A 25,669-nucleotide genomic window follows, 5' to 3' on the forward strand; every position below is an offset into this window, starting at 1 on the left:
CAGAGCGTGGATGAGGCAGTTTTAAGCTTAAACTATGTTTTGTTGCCTTCTCAGCCGGAACAATAGTTGAAATAAATAAATACATTAAGTAAATAAATGGAAAAACCAAACTATGCTTCACAATCACCGGCTCTATGTCGTGCAGCAGATCAGTAATGATATGCTTTATCTGAGGAGAAAAATGGCTCTACAGAATCGTTTATAGGCCTACCCATTTTTTTCAGATTTTTCTTTATGCAGATGATCAAAATTATACATACAGGCTTTAATATATAAATCCATAAAGATATTAATAAGTGAGGTTGGAGGTTCCACAATATCTTTTAACTTCCCAGGACTTGTCTTTTCCTAAATGATCATGATTGACTCCAGCTGGTAGTTTCTTTTTGGCCATATAAAACAGATTTGTATAATAGTACTCACTGGACTGAGCAATTCTCAGAATATTGGGAAAGTCCAAGGAAGGTATTGAATATTGAGAGATCCCTGTTAAATTAAACAAACTTTTTTGTTCCAAGAAAAACTATTTTAAATCTAAATCTGGGCTGGATTGTTTCGAGAAACACATTTTTTGTATTGTATTTGTTGTTGTTGTTGAGACTGTTTCAACCCCTGTCATGGCAAGACTCTTGATGTACCTAAAGCTAAACAGTTTAAGGCTTGATAGACAAACTCTCTTCTGATCATAATCATGTGCCGAAACATGTTTACCCAAAACAAATTTCAGCAAACTACTTTCCAGTTTGAATGAATTTTATTTGTATTTAGAGATTCCACTGTCATCATTAAAACAGATGAATGTAGCATCTCCAGGCATCTGGAAACTGGACCCAGGGATGTATTAGATTTGTGGAGGAACACAATGCTCTTCCTGGCATGTTGCCTGATTTCTTCTGATCTTAGTCTGGCTTAATGTCAGAATAACACATTTAAAAAAAGTCTTACTAAATGACATTATGTGTTTTTATACAGTTTACATTCCAAAAAAATAAAAAAAAACCCAAAGCAACTGGACTTGTTATCCGTAGTAGAAGACGTTTCGCTTCCTCTCCAGGAAGCTTTCTCAATTCAAAAAGTCTGGAGTAATGTGGAGTAACAAGCTTTATACCATTGCCAAACGAAGGCCTTGTAATGGCTTAGATGACATGCAAATTTAACAGAAACAGGTCCACCCCTTAGTAATGGGCGGTCGTTAAAACCATTAAGCCAGCAGAATGGACCGAAACTGGTCCACTTCTCTGTAACGAGGAGTCGTTAGGGTTGTTATTGGCCTGGCTTAAAGGAACAATGTTTTGATCACCCGAATTAGGGTGAGAGTTAAGGTGATGATTGGCCGGAATTAATCCTATTGCTGTATTGTAAGTTTTTGAGAATTGGAACATAAGGCCCCCTCCTCTGTTTAAGGTTGTTTTTTCTCTCTTAACGTAGAAGGCTTCCTTCACACCCCTTTCAAACCATCTGTCTTCTTTGTCTAAAATGTGAACATTTTGGTCCTCAAAAGAGTTTCCTTTGTCCTTAAGGTGTAGGTGGACAGCAGAGTCTTGTCCTGAGGAGGTAGCTCTCCTGTGTTGAACAGTGCGTCTGTGGAGAGGTTGTTATACAGTTTACACAAATATCTGTCTTTTATATTTTTCGGCAAGTCTACTGGCATGCATTTAAATGGACATCACTTCAAACTGTTATGGCATTATGAGTTTGCTTTAAAGCATCTGAGTAATTTTTTCCTCACACACAGCATAGTGTGTAAATTCAGGGGAGTCAGAGGCAGCTTTTTTTGCATCTGCTCCTCATTAAAGCTCGCTAATGAAGAGATCTGTGTTCCACCTGATCTGATGGAGTGGGGGAGGGTGGGGATGTTAGGAGGGCTTGGCCTTATCTAACTCACTTATGATACAAACTGTCTCAAGACAAACAAGTAAGCTCCATCCCGACAGTCATCTGGGGATCCCTGATCTTTGTGAAGGTGACGCATCAGTCTTGCTGATGACAACTGTGACTGTACCTGCAAATGAATCAGATTTTTGCTGCAGAGGAGAATCCAAATAGTTAGGAAAATGTTAATGCAACACCCAATTGTGCTAAGTAAAACAAATATGGTGGCTTATTAGTATAAAAATTGTATACACAATATAATAGAATTAACATGACCCACACAGGGTTAATGTTTATCTTTGGAAGAGCTTTCATTTTAGATGTTATACTATGTTTAAAAGGTCCAGTCTCTCTGCTGCAGAAGGTAGAAAAACTAAATTACCTCATACTATGTATTTAAAAAAGTAAAACAAAACCCACATGCTATTCTAGTTGAACTGCATGTCACTTTAAGTGTAACTGTCTACATGGTGGCAGTATTTTCCCAGTTTGGTCACACCATTGACACCTTTACATGCCAGAAGTTCTCTGTTCCCTCTTTCTATGTTTTGTGTGTCCTAGCGGAGCACGGTTACTTCGCGGAAGTAACCGTGCTCCGCTTCGCATTGGACAGTCCACGCCTCCACGTCGTCCATTAATTTCTGATAATGGACACCTCGTTGGGCATTATCCCTTACATATTCATTGGTCTTGATGTTACTGCTGCCTGGGAGTACAACATCTGTTGCTACCACCACTAAACTATTTTTTAGCCCTAACCAGTTAGTCAGTCTGGACCTCCAAGTCCCGAAAGGCCCTGAGCCCCATTATTGCTGGCCACCGAGGGAGAATTGGTGAGGTATATATATATTTTTTATGTCACCTGTATTCTTTACATGTAGTGTTTTATAAAGTGTAGAATTGTCTTTAGGGTTTCAGAGCCCTCTAAAGTTCACCATTCCTATTCTGAACTTCATACCTTTATCTTGCGTTCATCATAAAATAACCTCGGTACAATTTTTTGCATACCAATTTGCATCAAAATAGATACAAAATGCCCCTGAACACCAGCACCGCAAATACTCAGGCACGCCACTCTCTTGCAGCAGCTTACCTGAATAATGGCCGATCTTCAAAGCACAGAGCTTCTGTTGAAAGTTTAAAACTCCTGTAACAAAGCAAGTACATTCAGGAATAGCCTTTGTAACCCTTTTTGTCAAAAAGTAAAAAAGAACAAAAAAAACTAATTTGTTTGACGGTGTCTTGTCTATGAGGCAAACAGGAAAAGCCAAAGGATATAGATTAGCCATGATGCTTGCTGTGTTACAAAGAAGCACCTACAAAGCTGAGAGGGAATACAAATGTAGACAAACTTTATGAGGAGTTTAAAAATGTCAGTAAGGCTTCTGTTTCTACGACGACTTCACAACACACAGGATAAGAGAATGTTTTCTGTTCAATTATCAGCAACATATCTATTATCCAAATACTGCTCTGTTCTGAAAATATGAAGGTTAACAGCTGAGGCTAGTTGTTACATAAGCAACGTTAATGTCAACTAATTTAAGAAATTAAGAATTTAAGCTTGAAGTTTTGTTAAGACCCAGTTTCACCAGACAAAGGTCGACTAGAGACGAATCAAAAACCACTTCGACCTATCCAGCTGCTTTAGTTTGATTTTCAAAGATAATAAAATGCAAGCACAAAAACTGAACATAGCTAGAGAGGGTCACATTTATAAGGACCAATGCCCGTATTCACGAAGATTCAATAAAACTAGCTCTTAGTAACGTCATTTTAGGAAAAATCTTACAATTTCCTTAGTTCTATGATTTGTCTTGGAACTTTACCTCGGTAAGGTAAACGCTATTAACAAAGCACCCAAGGCCTTCACAGAGCTCCTAAAGTGAAAAAAAATATTAGGAGTGGTGGGAAGGACTTTTATCCAGCCTAAGAGTGTCTTAAGCAGGGAACATGGTGGAAAGAGAAAGAGCTGATAGGCTCATCCACCACCTAAACAGTGGAGGAAATGAGGACAAAACTTTTTTAACAATCATACAATTAGAATATTTAGATAAGATAAACTTCATCATTCCCATAGAAGGAAATTAATTGGTTTCAGCGGCCCGACAGCTTAAAGGCAGCTTTACCTAACATCACTTTATTGAGGATAAATAAATAATATATAATAATAAAAAGGTTGGGTAGTCGTGAATAAAAAGTGGAGAAATTTAGAAATAATATATCTATAAAAGAGGTGAGAAATTATTTTTGGTATTGCATGATCATTTTAGTAGTTTATGGTCATATAGGTTTACTTACCATCTGCTCGCTTTGATTGCTGCAGCGCTTCTCACTTTTCAGGCTGGTGTGTAAAGCACCAAGACACGTAGAGAAAAAAGCACATTGATCTGTGGCAATACTGTTCAAAGTCTGTGTAGTTGTGCTGCGATCCATGGACCACTTCACCTTTCAACATTCCTTCTCCTCCCAGAGTAAAACAGACAGACGTGTTACTGTTCGATTAAATTTTTTTTTCAATTTCATGTCTGCCATTTTGCCAAATACGACCACTTTATACAAGCCGGCAATCCCAGTAAATGCTGACAGGTGAGTGCACATTAATATCAAATAGTGAACAAAAACAGTAAGCAAATCAAAATAATGATTAAATTCAATTGAACTTTATTTATATAACGCCAACTCACAACACATGTCATCTCAAGGCACTTTACAAAGTCAAATTCAGTCAAATCATATAGGTTGGTCAAAAAGTTTGCTATCTAAGGAAACCCAATAGATTGCATCAAGTCTTGACAAGCAGCATTCACTCTTCATAAAAGAATCAGAATCAAGTTTAATCGCCAAGTAGGTTTGCACATACAAGGAATTTGACTTGGTGTTGATGGTGCAGTGTCATAATTTTAGTCCTGCCATGTTTTTGCTACTCTCTCCCTCCACTGCTAATTGATGATGATTCTCACCTGGGCTGTTCCCTATTTAAACACCTGTTTCTCACCTGCTCTGAGCGAGATCGTCTGCCTTTCCACAGCGTTCAAGCCTTGTCTCATGAATCAAGTTTTCCCTGTGCTTCGACCCTGCCTGTCCCTGACCACTGCTTTTGCCTAAACCTGTTCTCTGAGTGAGTAGAGCCTTTTTTCCCTGTATGTTGCTGAACTTTTGCCTAACTCTGACCCTGATTAAGCCTACGGATTCTGGAAACGTCTTGCCTGAGTGATCTTCTGTGTATGACCCTGGACTGTTTATGGACCTCAAGCCTGTTGGATTTTGGACGCTCGGACCCTGCAATCTGCAAACCTCCCCAAGGCCTCAAGACCCCATCTCTCAATTGGTCCCTGCCCCGTTGGAGCTGGACTGCTACACCTGATCCACCAGAGTCTCCCTTCTTAAACTGGATTACTTCCACACCCTCTTTTGTCTATTTGCAAAGAATAAATATTCAACTCAATCGTTGTTTTGGCTGTGTGTTGGGTTCTGCTCCTTACTAAAAACGTGACATGCAGACAAAAATAAGAATAAAATTTAATTTAATTTAATAAAATGGATATATATACAGAAGCAATGTACATTCAGTAAACTGTGCGTTAATGTAACGCAGAAGCTTGTAAGCCTGAACGGGGGAGAGAGACAGTGTCCAGTGTCACAGGCAGCTCTTGGCCTTGTTCATAAGGCTGGTAGCAGATGGGGGAAAAAACTGTTCTTGTGCCGTGAGGTTTTGGTCCTGATGGACCGCAGCCTCCTGCCAGTGGGAAGTGACTGAAATAGTCTATGACTGGGGTGCGAGGGATTAGCCACAATCTTCCCTGCACGCCTCAGAGTCCTGGAGGCGTACAGGTCCTGGAGAGATGGAAGATTGCAGCCAATCACCTTCTCTGCAGACCGGATGACACGTTGCAGTCTGCCCTTGTCCTTAGTTGGTGGCACCAGCGTATCAGATGGTGATGGAGGAGGTGAGGCTGGACTCAATGATGGAGGAGTAGAAGTGCACCATCATTGTCCTTGGCAGGTTGAATTTCTTCAGCTGCTGCAGGAAGTACATCCTCAGCTGGGCTTTCTTGGTGAGGGAGTTAATGTTCAGCTCCCACTTTAGGTCCTGAGAGATGATAGTTCGCAGGAAGCGGAAAGACTCTACAGTGTCGATGGTGGAGTCACAGAGGGTGATGGGGGTAGCTGGGGCTGAGTTCTTCCTGAAGTCCACAACCATCTCCACTGTTTTTATAGCGTTGAGCTCCAGGTTGTTCTCCTTGCACCAGGTCACCAGATGGTCAGCCTCCCACCTGTAGGCGGACTCGTCACCATCAGAGATAAGTCTGATGAGAGTGGTGCCGTCCGCGAACTTCAGGAGCTGGACAAACTGATGACTGGAGGTGCAGCTGTTGGTGTGCAGGGAGAAGAGCAGAGGAGAAAGAACACAGCCCTGGGGGGAACCAGTGCTGATGAGCTTTGAGTCAGAGTCATGTTTTCCCAGCTTTACGTGCTGCTTCCTGTCAGACAGGAAGTCTGTGATCCATCTGCAGGCGGAGTCAGGCACATTCAGCTGGGATGATTGTATTGAAGGCAGAGCTGAAATCCACAAACAGGATCCTGGCGTAGGTTCCTGCAGAGTCCAGGTGCTGGAGGATGTGGTGAAGGGCCAGGTTGACAGCGTCGTCTGCAGACCTGTTGGCTCTGTAGGCAAACTGTAGGGGGTCCAGGAGGGGATCAGTGATTTCTTTAAGGTGTGAAAGCACAAGGCGCTCAAAGGACTTCATAACCACAGAGGTCAGAGCGACGGGTCTAAAGTCATTAAGTCCTGTGGTCCTTGGCTTCTTGGGAACAGGGGTAATGATGGAGGATTTGAAGCAGGCTGGCACGTGACATGTCGCCAGTGAGGTGTTAAAAATGTCTGTGAACACTGGAGACAGCTGATCAGCACAGTGCTTCAGGGTGGATGGAGACACAGAGTCTGGTCCAGCATTTTTCCGGGGGTTCTGTCTTCTGAAGAGTTTGTTAACATCTCTCTCATGAATGGAAAGAGTTCTCACTGAGGAGGAGGTGGAGGTGATCTGTTGGGTGGTGTCGTGGGGGGGGGGTGAATGCAGGACTGTCCTTGTGTTATGGGAAATGTAGATGGAATTCTAAACAATAATAACTGAGTTCCCATCTTTACTAAATGAGGAGATGGCGGTGACATAGTTCCAGCACTTTTATTGAGAAACAGAGCAGAGATCACATAGATGGAAAGTAATCGCACCCCATGGTCCCGCTGCAGTCTGCGTCTGCCCTGTCTCTGCCCCTGTCTCCTTTTCCGGCTTCCCCTAATACTGCACAGTGGCCTTGGCTTGAGACATAACAAAGACAGTCTATCATAAACAATAATCATTCTACACAGCATTCAGCCTTGCACTCAGCAAACAGTGGATCTTATACGCAGACATCAGGTCTGCAGGCCTCCCACGTCCGAGTGGTGTGAGGCCATAGTGACTTCAGAATATCCATCCATCCATTTTCTGACCCGCTTAATCCCTCATGGGGTCGCGGGACTTCAGAATAATATTTCTTATAACAGTCTGTCAAAATGACAGTAGAAGTTGTTCAGGTCGTTTGCTAACTGTCGGTCGTTAATGGAGTGGGGGGCTTTAGGCTTGTAGTTTGTTATCTGCCTGAGACCTTTCCAGACAGGAGCAGAGTTGTTGGCTGAGAACTGGTTTTGCAGCTTCTCAGAGTACAGTCCTTTAGCCTCTTTCACCGCCTTGCTAAACTTGTATTTTGCATCTCTGTGTGTAGAGCCACAGTGGACAGTCATTTACATTGTCTATGGCTTTGCAGCAATCCCTCATACTGTGCATAAATGACACGAAAGTGGAGAGGAAAACCTCCAGCACAACCAGGCTCAGTGTGAACGGTCATCTGCCTCGACCGACTGGGGGTTAGAGAAAACAGAGCAGAGACACAAACAATACAGAAGCACACATTGATCCAGGAATCTTATGTTATATGGTAATAGCGGATGATCTGCCTCTCCCGGCTCACCTCTAACAGAACACCAGATCAGGTGTATCTGTACTTTTTGGACTTCGTGATAGTAAAGAATTACAATAGTCCAGCCTTGAAGTAACAAATGCATGGACTAGTTTTTTTAGCGTCACTCCTGAACACTCCTGGAAACCTGTTTAATATGGGATTTAAATGACATGTCTTGGTCAAAATAACACTAAAATTTTTTTACTTTAATGCCAGAGGCCAATTTAATGCCATCCAGATTGAGTGATTGATTAAGAAGTTTGTTTTTTGAGGACCCTGATCCAAAGATTACAACTTCTGTCTTGTCAGAATTTAAAAGCAGGCAATTTAAAGTCATCCAGGTTTTCATGTCATCAAGACATGCCTGTAGTCGAATTGATTGGATTCATCAGGATTTATGGATAAATACAGCTGAATGTCATCAGCGTAACAGTGGACGTTAATTTAATGAAATTTTATTTATATAGCACAAATTCATGAAACATGTCATCTCAAGGCACTTTCCAAAGTCAAATTCAATCAGATTATACAGATTGGTCAAAAAACTTCCTATATAAGGGAACCAGTTGATGGCAATAAAGTCTTGTAAAGCAGCATTCACTCCTCCTGAATAAGCGTAGAGCCACAGGGAGAGTCGTCTGCATTGTCCATGGCTTTGCAGCAATCCCTCATATCGAGCAAGCATGAAGCGACAGTTACTCCAATGCTGTCTGATAATTTAATCAGAAGCATATATATGTAAGCATATATATATATATATATATAAATAAATACATACATAGAAGATTTCATATTAACATGAACAGACTGGAGTCTGTTAGTCAGATTAGATTTAAACCAGCCCAATTCTTTCTCCTTAATCCCTACAGTATATTCAAGTCTTTCTAGCAGAATACTGTGATCAACTGTATCGAATGCAGCACTGAGATCTAACAGGACAAGTACTAACACAAGTCCGTTATCTGAGGCCATGATGATATCATTTGTGACCTTACCAAAGCTGTTTCGGTGCTATAATGAGCACTGAAGCCTGACTGAAACTCTTCAAATAGGTTATTTCTTTGTAAATGTTCACATACTTGATAAGCAACTAACTGTGTTCCAGGCTTCCAGCAGTGTTGCCACATCCACTTATTATCACCAACTTTGGGCTTGTTCATTTATACTGTTGACATTGTAGAGGCAATAGAGCTGGTTGCTTGTTTCTCTTGCAAAAATTGGCAGCACTGGCTGCCCATACTCAAATTTTCTTAAATAAATGCAGCTGCCTGGGCACAGAGGGAGAGAATATTGTGATCATGCGCTTCCACTGCCATATAAAACTTTTACATGGCAGTGGATTTATCCTGAACCAACAGCTATCCCCTCAAGCATGCGGCGCTGTGCACATTTGTGATGTGCTGTGTGTTTGTGCAGCATCTTTTGTCTGAAGACGTGTTATCGGTTAGTGGCTAGCGTTAGTGTGGACAGGTAGGCATCAAGCGGTAGGAATAACAGTGGTGTATTGAAAAAAATTATGGAAGTCAAGCAGCTTTTTTTATTTTCTCCAAAAATAATCCAAAAGTGCAAGTGCAAAATTTGCAACATAAAGTGCATGGAGGCATAGCAGCAACAGTTTCCTGGCAGCAGCAGAACATCTCAATTAATGAAAAGGGCACCATTTAAAGGGTTCAAACCTAACTTGGTAAAACCAGTAAAACCACTAGGGATGCACAATGACATTAGCTCTATTAAAACCAATGTAAAACTCCTCCATTACACTCCACCAATAAGTGATGTAAAAATAACCCACTAACTAAACAGAAAAATACTAAAACCAAACACCATAACTATAAATAATCTCCCAAAACAATCTAAAACCATAAACTACTCCCCCCACCCCTTCTTTGCTCTTGGTCTGGTCTGGAAGTTACCGATCCTGCATGGGAAACCCAAAATTTAAATAAAATTGCTTAAAAGTGCAATGTGCTATAAAATGTGCTATATGAATGTTCCAAATGCTTCAGGTAAGGTGCATGTGTGTACTTGTCCAGTAACGAATCGGGCCTTCATAGTTTTATTTTAGTATCATCTATTAATTCCTTCTGTTGGCCCATGTGCCACTGCGACACCCATCGTTTGATGGGTGCACAAACTGCCGTTGTGGAGTTTTGACACAGTGGAGATCTTGATAGCTCATGATGGATTTTAGTTCTGTTTGCATGGATATTTTAAAGACTAAACTCTAAAAAACACTTAAAGGTGCATAGCCATGTTATTTGACTTTTTTAAATGTATACGTCAGTACCTGGTTGCATATAAAGTTTTATAAAACATTATCATGTCCTGCTGGTATATTAGTTGTTATTTTGGTGTTTTATGCTTTGTTTCTACTCAGTTTGTTAGTAAATAAAGCCCTTTGTGTTTATTTATAAGAAAAATGGAAGTACGACACTGCGCATGTGCAGCAGGGTATAAAACAAGGAAGCGGCTAACGGCTATTAAAAAATGGAAAAAAAATATATTTTTCAAGAGCAAAAAGACTAGGATTGGTGTTCACTGAAGCAGAAGCTAAAGCTGCCGATCTCTCAGATGTGACCGCAGAGTTGATTGCCGTGAGTAAATGTTCTGATATGAGGTTCTTAAAGTTGCTGTAGATTGGTGGATTTAATTAATAATGGTTGGTCTTTGATCACGTCGAGCTGCCGTTTACTGCAAGGCATTGCTGAGGGTCGGTCCCTGTCCAGCATTATTAACAAGTGATTTATCAATTAATCAATCTAGCATTATGATAGTTCTGGGATACTGCCGGTATATCGCACCAAGTCGGTTTATATCTACTCATCGTGCTCGATGCTGGATTCTATTTAGCCTCAAAACACTATCAAGATCGAGGCTTTGTGAATATAACTTTATTTTATCATGATCAAATGGTTTTTGGTCTTTTGTTTTTTTAAGTATATAATGTGGCTATATACCACTAATGAGCCCTGGCTCAATGAGCACACTCGTTCACTTAGACGTAACTGCCAGTGCACAGAGAGGAGTGGAAGAGAGACTTCACTTTTCATTCGGTTTTGAGAACGCTAACTATTAGGTCGCTGTTAAAAGCGCTAAGATTCAGTTTTATTCTAATTTTATCTGCTGTCAGTGATCTGGCCAAGTTCTTTGTAACTGTCTTAGGTATCTTCAGAATCCTTGTGATTCATCTTATCTGGTTCCTTGTATTTAACTTTAGAAATGTTTTAAAGTCTTTTATTGATAAATTGTGTGCTGTCACGTTCTCAACATTTTATTCCACCCCTGACCCTGCCGTAAACATCGCATCCCCAGTTATCTCAGCCAGACTGCTTAAGGATGTCTTCAAGGCTGTAAACACCTTCATAGTCAAGTTATTCAGCACCTCGCTAGGTTGTCTCAGCATCTTTCAAACATGATGTACAGCACCTTTAAAAGAAGAGTAATCCAGATGTTTTATCAATTTCTAAATTCTTAAATTTCCAAAAAGTTAGCTTCACAAACTCACCTTCCTAAAACAAAAACATTAGCTTGACTACCATTAAACCGATAATTAATAAGGAAATTTGAGGAAGCTAACTGTAACTGTTTGGAGAGAAAGTAAAAAGCCAGCAGCCTCGTGATTAAACAGAACAGGCAAAGGTGAGTGCATGCATTGCATTTCTTAGGAAGACTAAGAAATGCAATGCATGCTGGATGGAAAATGGAAGCCCAAATGCAAGCGGACATTAGACCTGTCCAGGTGGAAATTGCGGCACAGAAAGTTGAAAGTGACAGCACATATTCTGTGGTAACCAGTCTGCAGGCACACACACACACACACACACACACACACACACACACACACACACACACACACACACACACACATACACACACTACCCAGACATCTTTGTTAATGGCAGACGTTAGCTCTGGTTTTGACTCCGTATGAGTGGTGTTGTGTGCTCAAAGTAAGGTGAGTGTGTTATTGGGAGGGCGGGGAGGTGGGTAGCAGGCGGTGTTAAGTCAAGCAGGAACCCTCAATGTTGCTAATTTATTTACAGATTTAATTAGATGGATAGAGCCCTCACTGATATAAGAAAGAGAGGAGAGATGTTGCCAGCGTTACAGCACTTTAATTATGGTAGCAGGCTCCTGATCCCTGCGCTCTGCTGTCTGGGGAGCCAGTTAATTAAAATCCTCATTATTTTACTTTTAATTAGTTCCCCCCTCTTTTGTTTCCTTTCACCATATGGCCATGTTCCGTGGTCAAATTAACGTAATTGAGCTAATTAAGCCGATCACTTTAATTATTCAAAGCGTTCCGATTGGCCAGGAGAACTTTTCTCCCTCTCCCCTTCCTGACATTCCTGAATGAGACTCTGAGTTAAAAAGTCACTCTCTTTGTCACTGTGCTCCTCTGCTGTAAATTATTCCTGCAATAGCTCAGTTCCTTCATGTTCTTTGTCATGTTTCGCTACCACACAGTTCGGGGTGTGCAACACATCTTTTGAGCTCTCATTGTGTTCAAAGAGGATTTTGAAACATTTAACGCTGTACTGCAGCTGCATCACCAGCCATCTTTTACTTTAGAATTTTAAGCTGGCAAATTGTTGTAATAGCTTCAGAAAGCTTTTGAAGGGGTGATAACGGACTTATGATCTTTCAGCAATATACTACCAGCTGGATGGTGCTTTTAGAAGATGCTTAGGGTGAGCTTAGTGCCTGAAGGTAGATGATGCCGGTCTGTCAGCATTCTTCTTGCACAAAACAATTCTTCTGAAGTGTTCCTCGGTTGCATCATTTCTTTTCAGCCCAATTGCTTTTTTTTGTTTTTTTTAAAGTTAACTACCCAACCACTAGGCCCACCACTCTCAGACATTTACCTGTTCATAAATTATTTTCTTCGTTTCCCTAATGCCTAAACCCAAGCTTCACCTAGACACCTTATAACCACATGCACAAATTACACAGAGGAGACGTTTAACTCAACATTATTTATTATCCTATGCACAGTTATGCACCAAAAGACAAAGGTATGTTGTTGTTAAAGCTATGCGTCCACATGGATGTGGCGCTTTGGAAGTCAGCAATCAATCACTTTTCAGAGAGGATAAATTTCAAAACACTGGTTTAATTTTTCCATGTGTATGTGCGAGCCACATCTTTTTTCAAACAATGACGTTGTGGCTTTGCCTCCCTCTGTAACCCACAGGCACCTCATTCTCCCAAATGACAACAAAGATGGTGCCGTCCAGTTTTGCAGCTCTTGCTATGCCTGTTAGCGTCCTCGGACTCTTCATTCTAACGAGCTCGCTCTACACTGCATGTCCCCTGTGTGCCTTAGTGTTTACCTCACATGAGTTGTTTTCTCAGTGCATGCCTGGTGGTTTTTGTATGTTTGTATGTTTTTGTTATGCTGTGTCCCAGCAGCACCAATGGGCACAGCATACCTACTACCGCCTTTTCAGTTGCATCCTCTCATGTGGACACACATTGTTTCTTAATCGTTTATGAAAATGTACAGTGTTTGTCTCTGTGTAGGCAAGGCAATAGGTTTTTCAGCAGAGGTTTTTCTTTACCATTGGCCACCAGGAAAGAAGGCCAAGCCTAGGAGCCTACATTATGGTGACAAGCTGGTGTCAGTGTGTGCAGCCAGCTGTGTGTCAGACTTGCTCTTTGGTTCTGTCTGCTTCTATTTTATGCTTTTATTGCTTTTAATCAGCTGGTGTGATGTCTCTGCTTTCCTGGTTTTAAATCACCAGACCCTTAGACAGGCCTCGAACGACAATGCCTTGCTCACCACCTTTTCTTTTGGATATACTGGCTTACTTGCATCACACATCTTTTGGCATTCTGTGGACAAAGCATACGACGAAAGTGAAGACTTGTTTTGGTCTGGGTTAAGGTTCTTTGAAGCCGCCTGGAGGGGTTCCCCACCTTGTGAAAGTTGTTTGTCTACCTGTAGTTCCCGGAGCAGCAGTAGCTCAAGTGAAGATGCCAGAGGCAGCCCTACCTCCCAGTCTCAATCACGGTGTGGAGCTCATAAGACCCGTTTACACTACACTTTTTTAACCGAGCCGAGACCAGTCCGAGCTCGGTAACCGAGATAACTCTTGTGTGTAAACGGTCAGCAGACTGAACTGGACTGCGCTAAACATAACCGGACTGCGCTAACTGCAGACCAGTTCCTGAGCAGGTCTCGGCCTGTTTTTTTTTTCTGGCCTGGTTATCTGATAAAGAGCGCATGAGCAGACCGCGTCATCCCCTTACAGTCAGCTGACTGTCAGCGGGTTTTCCGGCGTGTTTGGCTGCACATCCCGATTCACACTCCATTCAGACAAATTTCAGACATTCATAATAATACTAGCTTCCTTACCATGCCACACGGTTTCCAGAGATGATTCTGCTTAGCAGTGTGATGAACCTCAGTGTCTGTTGTTGTTTCCTGCGTCTGTAAATCCTTATTAGACGTTTGTTTGTCTTATCCAAGTCCCAAAAGCTGACTCTGTCTAACCATAACATCCTGAATGTTACGGGCGCCGCCGTTTTGTTTTGCTGCTTCCGCCTTCAATCCCAGAGAGTAGTAGTACCGCAGATCGTCACTAGGAGGCGAGGAGCAACCAAGGAACCGGGATAGTGTGGTGTGTAAACGGTCGTCTTGGCTTGGTTAACTGATCCAAGCTCAGACTGGTCTTGACTGGGCTCGGTTAAAAAGTGTAGTGTAAACGGGCCTATAGAGCTCTAACCATTGTGTAGGGCCTTGTCCGCGGTCAAGTAGGTGGTGATCATTAAGTCAGCTTTTGTTAATGCTAGCTCTCTAGCTAACAAATGGTGGATACCAAGCGTGAGGACCCCACAGTGCTTCACACTACATTCAGTCATTCACCCGTTCACTCACACATTGTAGCCACAGCTGTCCTGAAACAGACTGACAGAAGCGAGGCTGCTAGAAAATCAATGCCACCGGCACCTCTGAACACCGGCAGCAAGCAAAGCAGGTTTAGTGACACAACCCACCAGTTACGGGATGAAGTCCTGGCCCCTGCGCCAGTACTGTTGCCCCGTCAACAACAAGACTTTTATTCTGACGTTTTCTAGACCGTTAGACTTCCTTCTGTCTTCAAGCAAGTGATTTCACTGCACTTTCAGAACTTCTTCCACACTGCAGCTTCTTCAGTACCCCTTGGACTTCAGGAAAAGGTGCAGGGGTCACATTAATCTTCAGATCCTGCTATACTTGTTGGCAGCTTCCAGAGGACAACATTTACAGCTTTGACGACAAACTGACGGAAATAAAATGTGACTCTGTGATGTTTTGTGCCGTGATCTGACTGCCAAAACTGAGTGGTTATTTCCATCAGAACTTTGCAGAATGACTGTTAGTGATTATTTAGATTGTGGTCGTATTTCTTTAGGTTCTGCTGTGAAACCGATGGTTACGTGACTCTGATATCTCTGATGATCTACTGACGCTTGAAATCCTTAAAATGCTTGAGTTTTATTAAGGTGTTTTCAAAGTTTGGAAAGTGCTGCATAAAGTCCTTGAAAGTGCTTGATGTTCTAACTGCAAAGTTTTGTAATAAAGAGCACTGATTAAAAACCTAAATTTGATACTTTTATGTTAAAGGCACAAAAACGAGAGTGACGATTCTGCCTTTAATTAAGTCTCTGAAAGCCTCACTGCCACTCAGAGTGGGTTTGCTTCTTTTTACCACATTGGCGTGTGAACAGTAGACATCACCTGATGAAAAGAGCAGCTCCTGGATTGGTGGCATCCTCTGGCATACCTATGAAGCAGACCTACTTTGAGCACATAACTGTGTCTCTTGCTAGTCATGCATATCTCCGGTGAGCAGGAGAAAACAGCATGCCAGGTGGTTGCTGTTTTAATGGCCGCTGGCTCGAAAATGCTAGATACAAAACATGGTTGAAACGATGACCAAATCCTCCAGTAGATTCCTGCAACGGGAGAATCCGTGCTCTCGAGCCATGCAAAAAGTGAGCCCCAGTATTTGGAGGGAATCCTAAATTTAAGCTAATTTACAACTTTAAATTGCAATTGAAGCATTGATTGAGCTGGGATTTTACATAATCTATGGTACTTTACAATGTGTAACACAAAATTTTATTGAAAAAGCTAGTAAAGGTGGTTAGCTAATGATTCAATTGTGTAAAAATTAGCTGTGGCTTGGCAATGTTTCGTTAAATGTGCTGTGCCTCTGGTGACCAGATGTCCCCAGCTTCCGGGGACAATCATCATTTTGGACGACCCCAGCTAAAGCTGTTCCCAAAAATGTCCCAGATTTCACAGTTTTATGAATGAGAGCAAAATGTTTTGAAGATGGTCCCGCTGCTGCTTTTAGCTTTACATAGTAGTAGAAGCACAGCCTCCCAGAGACCCTCTCTCTAGACTGGAGCAGTTGGTTAATGTTAAAAACCCAGCCATTGAATTATACAACAGATTGCTTATACAACAGATGTTTTTTTTCTGTTCAGTCGGAACAGTTTTCATCCTCTGTTGCTCCTTTTAAACATGGTCAACTACAAGGCTCCATGTTAGGTCTTGTTTCATTCTTTTTGCAACTGCTCCTTCTGTGGTTCATTTTCCATAAAGATAATGTATTTCTGTTCTGAAGTGGATAACATTCAGGTTTATCTTCCAACAAAAGCTGAAGTTTCTTTATTTAAAGGATAAAAGGAGAGAGGTTATTTTATTTGGTAAATCTTACCTGCTGGCAGGGTTTATGGATCACTGGACTGTTCTGGATGTTTGTAAGAGATTTTAAAACAGATTACGATTTTTCAATAGACAGTGCAGTCTAGCTTTTACCATCCGATGCTCATTAGTAAAGTCACGGATTATCTTTCTCAAGATGGCTTTTCATGCTTTCATGCAGCCGCAGCTCCTAGGCTCTGGTGCAGTTTCACTCTTTCTGTGAGGTCTGCTTGAACTTTAAATAATTTTAAATCTCTTTTAAAAACTCATATTTTTAAAACTGGCTTTAAATTACAGACAGCACTGCCATCTGGCCAATCCTTGTTTCTTCTATACCTTTTGTTGCTTAAACTGATATTGCTTATATTGTCAAGTTTATTTGTTACTTAATATTATTATTACTTTTTTTTGTTAATTCACCTGTACAGCCCCATGTTTACTACTTGGTTAAGTTGTACCAACCATTTCGAAGCATATGTATAGTAACGAGAATTGGCCCAAGGACTGAACCCTGTGGTACTCCATAAGTAACCATGGGATTTGAAGATTTATTATTAACATCAACAAACTTAAATCTGTCACAGATATGGTTTAAATCAGTGTAATGCTTTTCCCTTAATCCCTAGCATGTTCAGGTCTGTCTAGGAGAATACTGTTTTCAACTGGATCAAATCCAGCACTGACATCTAACAGGACAAGTACAGACAGAAGTCCATTGTCTGAAGCCATGAGAATATCGTTTGTGACTAGCGCTTGATAATTTAACGAACCAGACGAGACCGAGGAGCCTCTGAGTAATACTGAGAGTTGCCAGCCATTTATTGTATAATTTGGATAACAGTAACTACCCCATAAATTTTCAGTAGGTCGTGAGTAACTGTTTTGGGATGATATTTTTGTAACTTTTACTAAAGTGATTACTGGAAGTATGTTCAGCCAAAGTATTTATGAAAAAAAAATCTTCAAAACAACAAACCTTGAACTTGTAGTATCTGTTTTATATGAATTATGAAACTGAAATGAATCACGGTAGTTTTCAAGCTAAGAAAAAAGATAATTGTGCTAACAGTAAAGCCAACCAATCCAGTGCCAAAAGCCACTAAGAAACACAGTTCATCTAAATTTTATTAAAGCTCTCAAGGGTTTGAAAGTCTACTCTTGAAGATGTTTTTTTTTTTTATTCTTTCAATACAGAATAACCAACTAACTTGCACAAAATCAGTGCTTATTCTTGACCTTTGAATACTTTCTAATGTGCTCCCAAAGAGAATATTGAAAACAAATCTGAAAGGAATTTGGAAGTTGTTTGCAGTGAAATCTCTCTAGGTTGCAAGGAGGCCAAACAGACAGAGCTTTTAACTCTCTTGCTGGTCTGTTGGGGCACATAGTGGTTTACTTAAACATGTAATGGTGACCTGTGAGTCCCACACCATGATGAAAAGTAGAACTCTGTCAGCTCAGTATGACCCCAAATTTCCTGGTTGGCTTACCTTTTCTACAATAATGATACAAACATGACAAAGAGTCATACAAAAGACCTTAGGCCCCATCTACACAAAGTTTTAAGTTTAACTATATCAGGGGTAACCAACCTTTTTAAAACTGAGAGCTACTTCATTGGTGTTGTGTCATACGAAGGGCTACCAGTACTGACCTTTGAACTAGAAGAGTCAAAGTTCACCTTGACTTTATGTAAAATAATGTTTTTCATGCTTTGTTATTGTTATTGTCATTTTTAAATCTATATAAATGCAAGTGTGATTGAACAAAAAGATTAACGGAATACAATAAAGTTGTGCTAGTGGATTGTGTTTTTTTAAAACAGGCTTGTGGGCACCACATGTGAGGGCCTTCGTGGCTATTTTACTATTTCATTTACATTTATGGACAAAACTGCATATATATATATATATATATATATATATATATATATATATATATATATATATATATATATATATATATATATATATATAACTAAAAAGGTAAAGGGAACACTTAAGCAACACAATGTCACTCCAAGTGTTCCCTTTACACACACACACACACACACACACACACACACACATACACACACACACACACACACACAACAACAACAACAACAGAGAAGGATGAGTCAAGACCAGAATGCTTTCTGATGCTAAACACCAAAGCCCAGGCTTTTCCACTCACGAGGAAGAAAGACATCTTGGATATGAATCACAGGAATGTCTAGGAAACAAGGAGGCTCTGCTGGTCTTCTTCTCCCTTTTCATCATAAGCACGTAAAAATACCCGAGCATCTTCTTGAGTCTTCACACAGTGTGAGGTGAAGGAGCTTTGGCAATTACACTCATGCATGTGTTAATATGATTAATTAGCATGAATAAACACTTTCCTATGACACAGGCTACATGGTGAGCCACACACCTGCAGAAGCTCTGATAAAAGACAACGCCTCGTGGCAAAGAGCTTTTTCATGAGACCTGCTAATTGGCATGTGAAAACGGTCTGGCTAATTAGGAGAAGGCAGATGATGCTTGATTAGTTTGAATGCAAAGTGTAACTTGTGGTGCGCTGGGACTCAGGAGTGTTCTGAGGTTTTTATTTCTTCACCATCACGATACAAAGATAATTGTAATTGTGATAATTTGCATACGTTAATGAATTTGCGTGACGCTTCTTGATCAGACGTGGAATAAATAATTGATGCCGCATCAGCCTAGACCATGACAAGTGGGACGGTTTGAAATAGCTAAGCGCATTAGAGGGAAGTTTAATGGCAGCTGCACACCCAGGCAAGGTGTGAAAGTGGAGCAGATGCTATCGTTTGTTTCCTGCACGCATCGTACTCCTCTGCCACTATCGCAAAAAGATTAAGTCGCAACCTTGGATGGTATGGTGAGGCTTTAACATTTGCATGCAGAATCAAAAAGGCGCATGAAGTTAAAGCGAATTAGATGCAGCTCATGAAAATCATTTTCAGAAGTCATGCAGAGTGTGGCACAGACCAAAGGCGCTGTGCTAGGAAACAAGCCAAGCTGTGTGGGAGCTCTAATTGAAACAAGATAAAAAGTAAATACATCGGACTGTTTCAAATGCCCTGGATGTTAAGGGGGGGGCCACTCCCCTTTAATTAGCCCTCTTTCAGATTAGGCTTTATTAGAGGCAGTCAGCCAGTCAGCCACACAGCATATGCCCCAAGTTCAGGCTCCCAGGAGCTCCAGCAGCACAGATACAGGGCTCATGCTTAATTGTTTCTGTAAATGGTCAGAGCTCAAGCCCCCTAAATCCATTCCTCGGGGTAATCAGGCATGTTTTCACCATACAGGGCCAAAGAAGGTGAGAGAGAGAGAGAGAGAGAGAGAGAGAGAGAGAGACAGACAGAAACATCCACCATGCCAGGTACCATGCAACACAATGCCACACTAATGCCGCAATGACCTCAGGTCGCTTGGTGACATATTACAGGAAAGTTGTTTTAATAGGATTTTTGTTTTCATACCCACAACCCCCCCCCCCCCCCCCACCCATAAACACATTACACAGGCATCTGAAAAAGAAACTGTACAGAAGAAGAAAAAAATCAGCAAAACCATCACTGGGATATTGCACTTCTTTGTGCAGAGTCTGGGGCATAGATGACGAGCCATTTACCACGAGTACAGCCCTGGATTATCATATTCAGTGACACAAATCTTAGATGACATTCTCAGTGCCTGAACCTCATCAGAAAAAGAAATAATGTCACATGGCAAACGTAGTTTAGTCACTTTTTGTAAGCTCACAGCAGTCCATCACACTTAGGAAGTAGTGTCTTTTGTTCCGCCTGCAGCGTCACTAGTTTTCAGAGGCACCATTTTCCTCCAGCTTTGTTCAGTCCTGAAGGAGACTTTTTGCCACCGCAGTCCCCATATAGTCTGAAGACTTTGGACAGACCACTTTAACATCAAGTGTTACCAGAATGGAGACGCTGATCTATAGAAAATCTCTGAAATAGAGAGGGAAGGGACATCTTACAGGAGAAACTGGAGCCGCGCTGGGAAAAGTGAGACCGAGGAGGGAGGGAAATGAGGCTCCACAACAACAAGTACAACAACAGCTAAAGTAGCAGTGGAGGGAGAACACACAGAAGAGAGGTGGAGGCTGGAAAGGATGGCGCTCAGGACACTTCCCGCTTAACATACCTGCAAATGGGACAGAAGAAGGAGGAGCAGGTCAGTGCCACAAAACATGCAGCTATGTTATTCTGTAAAGCCTTCTGATTGGACACGGTCATCTTTATTTAAGTGAGTTGCATTCAAATCCATACGAGAACACAGCAAACCCAATTGGAAAAAACAAAAAAAATGGATTTAAAAGGAAACAATCTGCAAATTGAATATACATTTTCTTCAAAGCAGTTTCCCAAGAAAATTTAATTCTTGAACAAGTTGGGTTTGGCAATTAATGGTAATAAGTCAGTGGTACATCCAGAATTCCAATTTCTAACTTAAAGGGGGATGTTGCTGCAAATTTCATCCCTCCTTTCTTTGATTTGGCACCAGTAAACAAACCGTTTAATACCCACACATTTAAACAACGCTGTTTCAGTTTTGTTTTCCTGCTCTCTATCTCATATGAAAAATGACCCGTAAAAATTAGGGATGCAAACTGAAACATAATGACTACAACATGTGACATCACCGTTAAAGTCAGGTGCTGCATAACTAAAACTGCAAAAGAACAAAATGGCAACAGGACAGGATGACCGGCTACCCACAGTTCCAAGCGAAAAGCCTGGCTTTTAGCTAAACGGCACCAGAAAGCATGAAGCTGCGTTGTAAGGTCATTAACAATGCATGAACCTGTAACCAGTTAGCAAAACTCTGCTGCGTTAGGTCAAAGGGGACACACTTTTAAACAATCCTGGGTCTTGTTAACATGTTTCTCCTGAGCCAGTGTTATTGAAGTGATGGAGATTATTTCGTTATAAAACATAAAGCCTGTGTATTATTGACAAATGCAAAGCTGTAAAGTTTTTTTTCCCCATCCTTTCTTTATTGTGTTTTTCACACTCTTGCAAAAGTTAGTTTTTAGTTCCTGGTCAATGCTGACTAGCTTCCCCCCCCCGGCATCAACTTCATGCCTTTGTTTCTTCTCTCCTGCTGCATGGCTCGGGAAAATCAACTCTTTTATTTACCTTCTGGTCTGTCAGTACTGAGCTGCTCTGGAGTGGCGCCAGGTGGCTGTTGTGCAAAGCAGTGCCAGGCCTGTCATGTTCGCAGAAGATTGTACCATTGATGTAATGGAATCGATCCCCGGGAATTAGTCTGTTTCTACAGGTGGCACAGCTGAAACACTGCAGAGGCGCACGGGGAGAAATACAAAGAGTCTGAATACATAATAGTAAAGTCTGTAAATATTTTACCAGCATGGCTTTATAGTAAAAAAACAAAAAAAAAATGGAGGCTTTGTCTATAAAGTCCCTTGAGGAGAAGCAGAACAAACTAGAGGGCTAAACATGTCTTAAAGTATGAGAACACATTAGTGAGGCATGTGTAAATAGTGCAAGAAAGTATTTTGTAAGGACTGCTATAAACTGTGACTATTTTGGGGGGGGACGTTTGTGTTTACACTAAATGTGTCTTCTGTGAAGCAGGAAGCAGGGTGAGGTGCAGACTGGGGCTTTACCTTGATGTGGTAAACGTTCCCCTGTGCCCTCATCACCATCTCGTTTGCTGGGATGGACTGGCCGCAGGCGCAGCATGCCCCGAACAGCCTGTGAACACACGGAAACCAGCACGGCTCAGCTCAGCCTGTACGACCCAACACAGGCAGCACCCTCTCCTCTGCCTCCAAACCCTGCCACCTTTCACTCCCCCTTCTCACTTGATGTAGTCGCTGCGACACAGAATCATGCCTCCTTTGCTGTAGCAGGTGGTGCCGATGTCCCCCAGCTGGGCCTGGCAGCAGGAACATTTGAGGCAGCGTGTGTGCCAGTAGCGTTCCATGGAGAAGAGCAGGAAGCGGTCGGCGATCTTCCCCCCGCATCCTGCACAGGACCTGGGAGCCGGTGGAACACCTGACGCTTGGCTATTCACCATCCTGACGGGGGCCCTTGGGTTCCTGAAAGGAGGAGGGAGGGTTCAGACAGGTGATGACACTGTCATGTTTACGTTACACATATTAGACTGAAAATATAGGCAGTGAGATCTAATTACTCTGAAAACTGCTTTATTACAAAGTCATAAATGTGCATGGATTATTGTTTCTTGAAATCAGAGGCAGCAAGGATTTAACCTTTATTATTCCCAATAGGTTGTTTCTCTTCTGTGAGAGATCGATTTAAACTTCACAACTTTTAATATGTTTAGCCTGTTAATCAGTAAATGCAGTAATCCAAAGACGAGGAAAAGCTCCAAAACATGATTATTATTATATTATTATTATTATTATTATTATTATTATTATTATTATTATTATTATTATTATTATTATTATTATTATTATAAGACCAAACCAGAGGGACTGAAGGGTTTTGTTTGTATTTTTGAATATCGTAATTGAGTATTTTCCTTTCATGCTAACTGTTTGTAGCTTCGAAATGTGCGGAAATATGAATCTAAACGGAGCGCGAGCTCGTAGGACAAGCTGCACGGTGGAATGCGCGCGAGGACTATCTAAATGGGACAAGAAAGAAACAGCCGCCTTACCTTATTAGGACAAAACGTTTCCTTCTTCCGTCGCAACTTTCGAGAAACTAGAAAAGTGCTCAGCAACCCTTGGCACGGTCACGGGCCGGTCGCGCTAAATGCCACATCCATAGCTGTGTCCACAGCGTTCCATAGAAAACTAACATAAAAAGGAAAACATTTATGGAGGCAACGCGCGACAGCGTTGAGCAACGGGCGGCGCGGTGGCGACTGGAGTTCAGCTACTTCTCCTTGGAATCCGGTTCTGCTGATGAAGAACTAGACGTAACTGCGTGGAGGAGCCACGCTGCTGCTTCTCTTCTCTGTTCCAGCTGTCTGTTTTCAACAAGCTTCGCTCTATCAGCGCATCTGACAGCAACTCTATTCATCAAAATGCGCAGGGGGCATTTTAAATCACCGAGAAGGAGGGGACAGCCTACTGGAGGAAGCCACAGCCAATCAGAAGGCAGGAGGAGTGCTCTGAGTCAAAATGATTTATAGGTGTATAGTAGCCTATTAATATGCACATTTACATCTCCCAAAGTGGACTCCCGCAAGACTTCACTGAGGCTGAATACTACTGAATACATGAATTAAATCTATTCTTTACGACAGGACAAGATAAAAAAAAAAATCATGGACAGTTTGATGGAACCTTTCTCAGTTTAAAACAGCAGTCAGAGAAGGATTTTATTGTTGTTTCATTACAATTGTTTCTAAAAGTTTTAGGGAATTTAAAAGACCCGGAAATGCACACGTTTTATTTTTGATAGTAGGGATACAGTTTCTGCTTTAACATGTTTATAAATGCAAGTGCTGAACTATCCAGCTAACCATCGATCCACCCCCACCTACTCCCCCACCTATCCATCCAGTCCATGAATTTGTTACAGTACGGCTGGACTATTGTAATTCTTTACTATCAGGAAGTCCACAAAATGTAGTTCAAAGCCTTCAGCGGATCCAAAACGCTGCAGCAACAGTTCTGATGAAAATTAACAAGAGGGATTGTATTTCTCCTATTTTAGCTTCCCTTCATTGGCTTCCTGTTAAATCAAAAATAGAATTTAAAATTCTTCTTCTCACACCAAAAAAACCCCATAATAATCAAGCTCCATTATACATCAAAGACCTGATTGCACCGTATGTTTTTAATAGAGCACTTCGCTCTCAGACTGCAGGTATGCTGGTGGTTCCTAGAGTCTCTAAAAGTAGAATGGGAGGCAGATCCTTTAGCTATCAGGCTCCTCTCCTGTGGAACCAACTCCCAGTTTTGGACCATGAGGCAGACACCCTGTCTACTTTTAAGACTAATCTTAAAACTTTCCTTTTTGATAAAGCTTATAGTTAGAGTGGCTTAGGTTTTCCTGAGTTATCTCTGTAGTTATGCTGCTATAGGCTTAAGCTGCTGGAGGACATCACAATTTATGTTTCTCACTCTGCTGAGTTCTCCTACTGTTCTCCAATGTTGCATTGTTTGTTCTCTCTTTCTTCTCTTCATAGTAGTTACACCTGGTCTAGCGTTCTGTTAGCTGTGACATCATCCAAGGGGGCAGATCATTGATCCAGGAAAGAATTCCTGTCAGAATCTTTTGACTTACAGACACTTTTAGTATGGATTCTACACAATGTTTTATGAATGAGCCCCCAGGTGAGGGCATAAGTTTGTTTTTAAAGGGCTCTAGAATCCATGAAGGAATGCCCTTTATAATATTATAGAGGTTTTTGCGGGTCACACTGACATATTTTTCTACAAATGTTTGTTGAAAGAACATGTAAAAGAACATGTTTGTGAAGTTCAAACATTTTTTGTGGCAATTTGACTATATTGTAATTGCATTTTAAAATAGACTGTAAGGCACTGAAACAGGACCAAGTGTAGTGGGGAATAAAATTCCAAATGAATGTAGGGTTTTATTTTTACTCTAAAACCGTTTCCCTGAGCCAGCGTGCAAGACCTGGAGGGGTGGTGGATTTACAGGACAGTTGTATAAGCATTTTAGAAACCACCATTCTAACTTGCAAGATCATTCGCAAGTTCAAGTTAAATTATTGCAATATTATGATCTGGTTCAATATTGTTTGACTACTAATTAGAAAACCATCTGAAAATTGAAGAAAAAAATAGTTGCCGAACCAAAGAGGATCAGCCAGAGTTCCTTCACCAGAACATTTGTCACACTGAGATGATACAGATCCGATTTTGTTCAACTCAGTTTCAGTCTATGAATCACTTAAATTGTATCTGCTGGTAGCAAGAGTTTATAACCAGATTGAATCTGTGATATGGCTGCTTCTCATAGTTCTGTTGATATGTCCAAGTGCAGATCTTTAACCCCTGCTTCCCACAGATAATGTGATAGTACAGAAGGGGTGATTGTTGATTGAAGATGTTAAGTGTTTGGAATCTGGAGCCAAACATAAATTGTCATAGACAAAG

At 41.3% G+C, this 25,669-nt stretch overlaps 1 protein-coding gene across 1 annotated transcript; it reads right to left on the reverse strand.

Annotated features, from left to right (window-relative positions):
* Window positions 1–18,647: 18,647 nt before the first annotated feature.
* On the reverse strand, window positions 18,648–23,634 carry si:dkey-90l8.3 (LIM domain transcription factor LMO4-B). The gene is made up of 5 exons (XM_012849436.3): window positions 23,251–23,634; window positions 22,427–22,663; window positions 22,229–22,316; window positions 21,738–21,896; window positions 18,648–20,742 (listed from the first exon to the last, which is right to left on the reverse strand). The coding sequence occupies exons 2-5, from the start codon at window positions 22,639–22,641 to the stop codon at window positions 20,734–20,736; spliced, it is 471 nt and encodes a 156-aa protein (XP_012704890.1). The 5' UTR covers window positions 22,642–22,663; window positions 23,251–23,634; the 3' UTR covers window positions 18,648–20,733.
* Window positions 23,635–25,669: the final 2,035 nt, after the last annotated feature.

This window comes from Fundulus heteroclitus, chromosome 12 (assembly GCF_011125445.2).
Source record: "Fundulus heteroclitus isolate FHET01 chromosome 12, MU-UCD_Fhet_4.1, whole genome shotgun sequence".
NCBI lineage: Eukaryota > Metazoa > Chordata > Actinopteri > Cyprinodontiformes > Fundulidae > Fundulus > Fundulus heteroclitus.